This window comes from Staurois parvus, unplaced genomic scaffold, assembly GCF_062004578.1.
Source record: "Staurois parvus isolate SC_StPar_1 unplaced genomic scaffold, SC_StPar_1.0 ptg000761l, whole genome shotgun sequence".
Taxonomy (NCBI): Eukaryota; Metazoa; Chordata; class Amphibia; order Anura; family Ranidae; genus Staurois; species Staurois parvus.
Window position 1 is genome coordinate 415,001 of NW_028318557.1, and position 10,796 is coordinate 425,796.

At 47.8% G+C, this 10,796-nt stretch overlaps 1 protein-coding gene across 1 annotated transcript in view; it reads right to left on the reverse strand.

Moving 5' to 3' along the window:
- The window catches only part of KPNA3 (karyopherin subunit alpha 3), a 78,145-nt gene extending 68,183 nt beyond the window's left edge, over nucleotides 1-9,962 (reverse strand). Inside the window, exon 1 of the mRNA XM_089654382.1 lies at nucleotides 9,618-9,962. Coding sequence (XP_089510508.1) covers nucleotides 9,618-9,686 — 69 coding nt within the window. The 5' untranslated portion in view covers nucleotides 9,687-9,962. The remainder of the gene's footprint in view (nucleotides 1-9,617) is intronic.
- Between the last annotated feature and the right edge of the window lie 834 nt (nucleotides 9,963-10,796).

A 10,796-nucleotide genomic window follows, 5' to 3' on the forward strand; every position in this document is an offset into this window, starting at 1 on the left:
CTATCTGCTTCAAGGTTCTACACGTTGTGCGGTCAGAGAAGGTATTCTGCATACCTTGGTTGTAAAGAGTGGTTATTTCAGTTGAGAACAAAGGGCGTCCGATCGGCTGCACTCCAATTCAATTTATTGAACCAAGATAAAACCAATACAGACAGTGGAAATACAGCGTGGAACTGGCAGGTAAACACATTTCACACTAAAGACAGTGCTTATTCATTACCCCAAGATGGTATTCTGCATACTTTGGTTGTAACAAGTGGTTGAGTTACTGTTGCCTATCATCTCCAACCAGTCTGCCCAGTCTCCTCTGACAAGGCATTTTTGTCCACACAACTGCAGGTCACTGGATATTTTCTCTTTTTTGGACCATTCCCTGTAAACCCTAGAGATGGTTGTGCAGGAAAATCCCAGTAGAACAGTTTTTGAAATACTCAGACTAGCTCATCTGGCACCAACAACCATGCCATTTTCAAAATCACTAAAATCCCCTTTCTTCCCCATTTTGATGCTCAGTTTGAACCTCAGTAATAACTCTTCACGTCTAGATACCTAAAAACATCGAGTTGCTGCCATGTGATTGGCTGATTAGCAATTTGTGTTACCAAGCGATGGAGCAGGTGTACCTAATAAATTAGCCGGTGAGCGTATATATGAAAAAGGCAGACAGCATCACTGATATGTGCTGGGAACACACAATGATATGATCCCAGTACTGACTGTGCTGTCACCACTAGGTACAGCTCCCATCCACTGTTGACAATTGGAAGAGAACAGGATGAGTATCTGACCACATGATTAAAAAGCCAAAGGAAAACACCACCAGTGTGAAGATTCTAGTGGGAGCTGGTGGCAAGTGATTAACAAGTACTTGCAATTTGAATGGTCTTTCAACATATGTAAGAACAAAAAAAAATAAATAAATGTTATATCATGCTCTAAGGCACAGAACACGTGCACCTATGCATTGCAATACACTACTGCGCTCTGTATATGCATGCTGATTTCATGAATGGCAATGCACAACACAAGTGTTCTCAATGGACAGGGTGCAGGGCGTGGACTGCAATGCCTCACCCAATAAAAGAATGCATTGCATTCAGAATTAATTAATTGGCCTACGTGTCACTGAAATTCAAATCTGCAGCTTTCATTGAACATAGTCCTTTTACAGAGGAAAGGTCAAAATAGGTTGCAAAAAGTAAATAAAGAATACCAAATGTAGAGAACTTGCAGGTAAATATGGAGTACTGCATTTACAGAACCTGCACTATTTTACTATAGAAGCCACTGATATCCAAAATGCATAAACTGCATTGTTGGCTTTTCACTTAAATTACAGAAAGAAAAGTACGAAATAAAACAGTAACATTCCCAGGTATAGCAAAATAACCAGCCAAAGAATACCAATGTTCAATTTGACATGATACACTGATCAGCCATTCAGACCAGTTTGTTCACAGCCTAAAACGATTGCAATGGGCATGTGGACACAGTTCAGCATGGGCACCCGGCCACTCTGCGGCTACACAGCCCCATACGCATCAAACTGCAACGCATGGTGTATTTTGACACATTTCTAGCGAAAAATTCCCACCCCCATGCAGTGGGGCTGTGCCTATACTGCATTGATTGACGGCTCATTATTACCTAGTTGGAGAGCCGAGATATACTCACCTAACCTGCCAATACTCCTAGAGCAAGACTGGCTCCTGCCACTCCTGCCCCCCCAGTCTAGTGATCTTGTGCTGTGGACTGCTCCTGACCTCATCACACTCATAGACCAGCTGTGGGCAACAGAAACAGTCCACCGCTGGACATGGAGGAACACCATTTTCCAGAGGATTGAGTATAGGAGGCTCTGTGGTCAACCATAGACAAAACGATCAGTTAACCCATGGCGTGGGTTGGGGGATATGAGGGTTGGAACAGATATTGCCTGGAGTTCTGCTTCAGCTTTTTCAGCGAGCTGAACTACAGTAGCTTTTCTATTGGATCAGACTACACAGGCCAGCTTTTGCTCCCTACGTGTATCAATGACCATAGGTCACCCATGGCCCTGTCACCAGTTTTCCTTCCTTGGACCTCTTTCGGTAGGTCCTGACCACTGCAGACCGGGAACATCCCACAAGAGCTGCATTTTGAGAGTTTCTCTGACCCAGTCGTCTAGGCATTACAATTTGGCCCTTGTCAAAGTCACTCAAATTCTTACACTTGACCATTTTTTTCTGCTTTCAACATAGGGACAACATGTTCACCTGCTGCCGAACCTATCCAGATCTCACCCCTTTTAAGATGCCACTGTAAGGAGATAATCAAGGTTATTCACGTTACCCATCAGTGGTCAGCTGTTGTCTGAGGCTGGAAGTGCTTTAATTTTTTTTTTTTTTTTTTTTTTTTTTTAAAGATGCTGTATGACATTTAGCTAGGGGGTGCACTCATTCATATTGTCACTAGGGATGTCCAGGAAGGAGAAACAGTAGAAGTATGAAAGGATAAGGAAAGTAAGAGGAAGAGAATGGGGAAAGACAGGAGTTAGAGAGTTGGGTGTACAAGGGGGAAAGAGGTAGGACAGAAGGGGATATCTGTAACAGTAGGTCACAGGTCAATACACTGAATAGTTAGTGGGGGGATTTCAAATGTACAAAGTTTTAATATTTGCTGAAAACATATACAGGATCCAAAGGTCTCCACATTTAGAAATAAATGTCAAATCTATCATGCAGCTGTAAAGTCACATTCTCCATTCTCATACAATGACATTTGCCTAGTCTATTTGGTTATAAATGGACTCCCAATGACATAGAATTAATGCTTGATCTGAGCTGTAAATTCTTTATCTCCATCCTCAATAAATGACACCTATCCATAGTCTAATTTGTTATAGACAGACTTCCTTTGACGTGGATTTACTTCTCAGGATGTTAAAAAGAAGAAACCCACAGAAGTCCCTCCATGCAAAGAGAATTGAATCCTGGTAGGACAGAAAAGTGCAATTTCAGGAATTTTTGGTATCTCAAAAGCCAGGAACTTGATGGAATATTTGAAAATGGGCAGATAAGGTCTTGATGCATGGACAATCCTCTATGGTGGCCTTCACCACTCCCACACTACCCGCAAACGTCAGGCATAGAGCATATAATTCAGTATAGAAAAAAGGGGCTCCCATTCCACCTAGGTCAACGTTTCTAACCCTTTTCCTGCGCGGAAGAGTCCAGGGTACGGTAGTGTGAGAATGAAGGAATTGAGTAGGTGGGGTGTAGAGGGATAGGCATTTGAAGTAGCTATGTAGGGTCCGGCAGGTGGGACCACAGTACACAGCGGAGGATATAGGCATCTGACACCTTTCTGACGTCAAGATTCGTTTGGAAATTTTCCACAGCTACAGGAAAGATTCTAGGAATAAGCCCCCAGGACAGGTATGTATATTGTATTTTCTTATACAGGGGAATTTTTATTTCTTTTTTCCCCAGCAACAGGGTTACTTTAAGGATAACTATGTCAACAGCTCACACAGGAAACTGGTTGTCACAGGCAAGCTGTTCAAAGGGTTGGAGGCCAAAAACCACTCCAGTAAGTCCAAAAAGGCAAAACTGGTATCCACAAACAAGAGTGTCGTGCATTTCAATGTGAAGCCCAAATCCACAAAGACTTAGATTTTCAAATATGTTTTATTAACAATTTGAGACACAGTCTAGGCAACCTTTTAGTGAGGAACCCCTGAAAAAAATCTGCAGGTCTTCGGAAACCTCTGCTAGTAGTTACTTACATCTACAGCTCATTTTGCATTTGTGTAAACAGTCAGCCAAAAAAATATAAAAAAAAAAAAAAAAAAAATGGTCCATTCATTGGTAATCAATGAAGAGATCCTTGGTGTCAGTGGTTACTTAGTTGAAAGACCAAATTTGCTCTTTGCTCAAGGAACCCCTGGCAACTTCTGGAGGAACCTTGGTTGAAAAAAGTTTGTCTAAAATACAGAGTCACCAATCACATTTAGCATCAAATCTGCTTTCCATACATACAGTATATGTGAGCTAAAAGGTAAATATGCTGGAGTGCAGTGAAAAGTTAGTCTATGACCAGGTAACTAGCAGGCAGTGAAAAAGAAAAAGCAAAAGCTTAACTTGAGCTATGCTGCCAAAAAAAGCAAACAAGCTAAGTATAGATATAAAAGTTAAAGTAGAAGTTCACCTAAAATCTAACTAAACCTACTGGCAGCCACATTCTAAAACGAATCTATCTAGAACTGTAAAGAAGAAAAACGCTGTACGTACCTTTTCTGAAGCCAATCCGGTCCGGTCTCCAGCGGCAGATGCTATTTGCAGGAAAGAACTGGCAACAGTTGGGAAATGCCCAGGAAGCAACGTCACCCATAGACTTACTATGGGGCTTCCATTCTCCGCTGCCTCTCCTGCACATGCCTACACATTGAAGCCGCCGCTGACAGCTCAGCGTGGGACTGGACTGGAGTGACTACAGAACAGGTATGTATAGCATATTGCAACTTCTTTACAGGGCTAGACAGATTTATTTTAGAATGTGGCTGCCAGTAGGTTTAGAGTTGGTTAGATTTGGGGAGAACTTCTACTTTAAATCATATCTAGACCCAAGAACAAAAATGGAATGTTTTGCAGCTTACCAGGCTTTAGATACAGTGGCTCTATTAGCCCTGGTTCACACTGAAAGCAACTTTAAAATCGCGCTACTGTACTTGAAGTAGCACTACTTCAAAGCTGCAGTTCAGTTTGATTTGTACCTCCTTGCAACTTCATTCAACAGATGTCAATGCAAGTTGCAAGGAATTTGGAAAAAAAAAAAAAGTAGTGCAGGAATTATTTTTGAAATTGTGCTACTTCAAATTGCACCAATTAAGACAATGCCATAGACATACATTACTTCGGGTACGATTTGTAAATCACGTCGCACCGGTGTAAACCAGGGCTTAGTCTCCCCCGCAAACTGACACACCTTTCCCTTTATTTTAACTTAGTAATTTTGACACTAACGCTTTTCCTTTCCTAGGGTGATAACTGTACTGAGCAGCATTGTCACACTAGGAAAAGGAGTGTGTTAGGACTACATACCACCTCTTACCCTTCTCCATAACCGTGGGAGGTGTTTTGTAGTACACATAGATTAACAGGGAACAATGTGCCCATTGGCAAAGAGCGCAGAAAGTTATCAGCTCACAAGGCTTCTGGCTTTACAGTTTTTTTTGCCCCCCTCAATTGTGATACAGATACCAAAATAAAACTTTTATGGGGTATTTAACAGACCAAAATGGATCAAATAATAAAAATGCATTGTCAGAGTTTGCATACACTACACATATCACAGTATGCATATTGGGTATCACAAGAGAAGCACAAACATGCATGACTTCCTGGATGCAAAGTCTCGTCACTAGCATGGAAACGCACTGCGGTGGAGGAATTTTCCAATGATGGATGCTGCACCCAGTGTGACAATAGCTCCCTAACAAGTTCATTAGTGAAATCTAAAAAAACAGGACAATAATAGCACACATCCTTATCCTCACTGACACATGTGAAGGAGTCTCTCTGTCTGAGCTGTGTACTCTTTATAGATGGGGCCCATGTGACTCTGGCATGTAAAATGTTGGAGAAGCCAGTCAGGATTCAGATGAATAGGACATTCCCCACAGTGCTCCCATCTAAGGAAAGACTGATTAATAGGCATTTCATGGGAATCCATTTACAACCTATTTTACTCTGTGGGGAATCTACAATACAGAACAATGACGGTCACCAAGTCACATCCTCCTAGGTGACCAACTACAAAAGAAATTTGTAGGTGTCAGGATCACCTAGGCCCACACAATCCACCCCCACTGATTCATCACTGTGACCCATTCAGCACCTGTATGCAGTGGGGACTACAACTTGAACACCAAGCTGTTTCCAGCCATTGTTCCCATCACCTATGAGTAGAAAAGCTCTGCTTCAGCCCAGATCTTACACCTAGGTACAAGAGGAAACCCTGATGTCAAGGACAGTGCTATGCCCAGAACTAAACAGACCACCCCCTTCACCCCAAGTATACTGGGATCACCAACACAAGGCTCACTGCACCCCAGCAAATGCCTACATCATCAGTCCTATCTTCTTATACCCACTCACAACTAAGATGAGTGGGTATAAAAAAATAAATAATGTAGCTGCTGACTTACTATTAAGGCACTTACCTGTCCAGGGATCCAGCGGCGTCCTCACCCTGATCCGATTCTTCAATCGGCTGTTGAATGCTGGCACCACCATTTTGACGAAGAGAAAACAGCAGTGAAGCCTTGAGGCTTCACAACCAGTATCCTACTGCACATGCATGAAGTGCGCTGCGCTTTGTGAATGGACCAAAGTCCTCTTCCTTCCTGTCAAAACTGGATACCCGTTTCCCCCTCCCAAAAGGTGTTACATGTGGCAGCGGACAGGGGGAGTAGGCAGATAAGCGGAGCTTCCACTTCTGGGTAGAACTCAGCTTTAAGTTTGAGTGTTTTTGGAGCTTCAAGCTACAAATCGCTCAAGCGTGAATGCAGCCTTAGGCTGATGTCACATTCCTGATTCTGCTGTTGGTGACACCTTACCAGCAATTATTCACTAAATGTCCACTCACCTTCTCCAATGGTGCCACTTCCTCGCGGACCCTGACCAGCAACATTTTACTTCACTGCTTCTACCTCAGTAAAGATTGTGCAGTGCCCCCGCCAGCAAGACCTTGACCTCCATGAGGTGAAGTGGCAGATTTTTTTCCCCAATACAGCTGACAACATTCCTACTTGGAAATAACCAACAGCACTTCGGTATGAGAGTGATTGGCTTACAAGTCAAAGCTAAAGACTGTTCTTCAGCTTTATACGGTTGTACAGACTTCTCTCCAGCACTCCTGAATACACTGCACTCAGATTCCCACAATGCACATTAAAATCTGCAATATATCAGATATTTCCGGGCCAGAAGATGTCCAGCATCATCTAATTTTTTTCCTCCCCGGGCTGTCTATGGCCTACACCATTTATTCAACACATTTCAGGTCTTTTAAACATGGAGGCCCAGCACCACATGTGGGCATTACCTAGAATGTTGTGCATGCAAATGCAGTCTGCATAGAACGCCCACTCCTCCAGACTGACATCTACCCCCTAAATTTTCTGGAATTCAGTTCTTTCAATCACTGAGGCTCATCTTCACAGAGGGGTATAAACACAGCTTTGCGTTTTCAAGGAGCCCATTAAGGTACCCTGCTGGTCCTTCCCACCAGTCATGCACAGAGAAATCAATGATGAGGTCATTGGGCTTACAAGGTATGTAGTGAAAATTGAAAGTTTTCATTTATTCCTATCAGCCCCATTCACACCTGAGTGTTTTGCAGCTTTGAACATTAAAAATCCTATTGTTTTAAATGGCAGCTAAGCCATTTAAAACAATAAGCCATTTAGCAGCTAAGACACCTGAGTGCTCCGGCGTGTCACTAGAATGAGTGCACGAGCTTCTTTTCAGGCACATTTTGGGGTTTTTTGCCCTACAGACTTCAAAAGGGAGCACCTGAAAAAAACGAATGTCTACATGACCAAAGACAGGGGATTCTGCCCCAATCCTGTATGGCACACTACTTCAAAAAGCCCAAAAAATTACTGAAATCAACCAGAAAATACTGACACTGAGGTGTGAATGAAGAGCAGAGAAACCAGGAAAGGCAAAATACATGATGAAAGATGAAACTTCAGCTTTATAGAAGGAAAGGGACAGATCTACAGGGGACTCCTGTACAGACGCCAATGCAGGCAGTGTCATGATGTGGGGATTACAGTTTGAGGAAGAAGGGAATCATATCCAACCCTCGCATCCAACCCAACCCACAGAACTCCAAGCAAGGCACCACTTCCAGGCACAAGGAAAACACTGGGAGCCGGCACACCACAGATCTCCACGCCAACCCTCACCACACATCTCCACGCCAACCCTCACCACACATCTCCACGCCAACCCTCACCACACATCTCCACGCTAACCCTCACCACACATCTCCACGCCAACCCTCACCACACATCTCCACGCCAACCCTCACCACAGATCTCCACGCTAACCCTCACCACACCGACCCAAGTTATGGAAAATCACTCAACTGTCAGTGCTGTTCCAGAATAACACCTCACATTCTTCCTTGGATTCTGCCAGTGTCATTTGGCTGGAAGTAGATGGTGAGGAGATGCTGGGAGCCCTATATCAGACACAAGAGCAGATACTGATAGTATGAGCCTATACCCTGCTAGGAGACAGCCAGGCACACGATAGTGCATACCCCGCTAGGAGACAGCCAGGCACACGACAGCCTGGCTCACAGGATAATACCCCACTGAAGGACAGACAGAAACATGAGAGACCACACGGGCCCATACCCTGCCTAAGGACAGCCAGGCACATGAGCCTATACTTACACAGACCCATAGCCAGACAGGCACACAAACCTTCACTCTTCCAGGGGACAGCCAGGTAGACAGGCCTACACCCTGCTGAAAGTCAGCCAGGCACACGAGAACTCATACCTAGCTATGAAGCAGCCAAGCACATGAACCCAGGCAAAAGATGGCCAGGCGCACGCAAGCCTCTACCCCCCCCCCCGTGGACGCAGCCAGGCACACGCAGGCCTCTACCCCCCCCCCCCCCCGTGGACGCAGCCAGGCCCACGCAGGCCTCTAAACCCCCCCCCCCGTGGACGCAGCCAGGCGCACGCAGGCCTCTACCCTCCCGTGGACGCAGCCAGGCGCACGCAGGCCTCTACCCTCCCGTGGACGCAGCCAGGCGCACGCAGGCCTCTACCCTCCCGTGGACGCAGCCAGGCGCACGCAGGCCTCTACCCTCCCGTGGACGCAGCCAGGCGCACGCAGGCCTCTACCCTCCCGTGGACGCAGCCAGGCGCACGCAGGCCTCTACCCTCCCGTGGACGCAGCCAGGCGCACGCAGGCCTCTACCCTCCCGTGGACGCAGCCAGGCGCACGCAGGCCTCTACCCTCCCGTGGACGCAGCCAGGCGCACGCAGGCCTCTACCCTCCCGTGGACGCAGCCAGGCGCACGCAGGCCTCTACCCTCCCGTGGACGCAGCCAGGCGCACGCAGGCCTCTACCCTCCCGTGGACGCAGCCAGGCGCACGCAGGCCTCTACCCTCCCGTGGACGCAGCCAGGCGCACGCAGGCCTCTACCCTCCCGTGGACGCAGCCAGGCGCACGCAGGCCTCTACCCTCCCGTGGACGCAGCCAGGCGCACGCAGGCCTCTACCCTCCCGTGGACGCAGCCAGGCGCACGCAGGCCTCTACCCTCCCGTGGACGCAGCCAGGCACACAGGCCTCTACCCTCCATGGACGCAGCCAGGCACACGCAGGCCTCTACCCTCCATGGACGCAGCCAGGCACACAAATATGATGTGGGACCTCAGTAGCGGTGGTCAGACCCCGGCCTCCTCCCTTCTCACAGACCGTCCACCCCCCGGATGACTGAGGCCTGACATTGTCCCCTGGGCGGCCGGCTCAGCCTTCCCCATTCCGGAGGCCGCCATGTTGGAGACCGGCATTAGCAGCGCCAGGACAGGCGGCAAGCTGTCACCCTCACCTCCACATCTCGCCCCTTGTTCTTGAAGCTCTTGATCCGGTGGTTCTCTAGGCCGGCGCTCTCCGCCATGGCGGCTGTGTGAGGCTCTCTGTGATCTCTTCTCCCGTTACCGGCTGCGACACCACAAGGACCGCGCGAGCCGCACTCCCCCGCCCTGCGCGCACTCGCCTCGAGGAGGAGGAGGGTGAGGGGGCGGGGCCGTGACGCCACTCAGAGGGTGGCCGGGGAAGCGGCTGGGTTTCTGGAATCGCGCGGCGCTTGCTGGTCAGGCGCGGGTAAAACCGTCGCGTGCCTCGTCACACTCCCCTCCTTTCCATGGCCGTCTCCTGTAGCACAACCCGTGTGGGGTGTATGTGCTGAGTAATGTCTATTGGAAGTGTCGCCATAAAGTTAAGACAATTTAAAAAAAAAAGTGTAGCGGCGACGTTTCGCGTCACGTGATTAGAGAAGAACGCTCCAGATTGCAAAAGCCGCCTCCCTGTGCTGCGAGCCCCTGTCCCCGCCCACCCGGGTATGCCCTCTCTTCCTATGAGAGGGCGGAAGGCGGTGTTCCCTGTGTTGTGCGGGGGTTCCAGCACTGCGCATTCCTCCCAAAGCTCCATACACCGGGCGTACAGAATGAAGGCCATTTCTTGTATTATAGATGGTTTCCGGGGCCTCCACCCACCCACTTGTGAGTCAGCGCCGAGCTATTTCTAGCAGCCGTACCTGGTAACCCCGCTCTGGCCGCTGACCTGTCCTCTCCTCCTATTTACAGGGGAAGATAAACTATGTGAACCCCTGAGCAGTACTAGTCGGTAACAAATCCCCGCCCATCCTCATCTAAGGCTACGTTCACACGAGCTTTGTCAGCAGGCGTTTGGGAAGGGTTTTTAACGCTTCTCAAACGCCTCTGAAAATTCTGCACATGGCAGCACACAGTGCTGTTCACACTGAAGCATTAGCGGCGCGTCAAAACTGACGCCTCATGTCAAGTCGGGAGGAATTAAAGCCTTCCATTCAAGTCTATGGTGCCGCTCCGCAACTGCCTGGCAGGCGCTTGGGATGCGATTGCGGAGCGTTAATACCACTTTATTATAGGCGTTTGTAGTGCGGTTTTAACGCTTGGCAAATGCCTATCAAACACCTCAAAACCGCACATAGGGTGTTTGAGGAACATGAAAAACACTTCCCTAACGC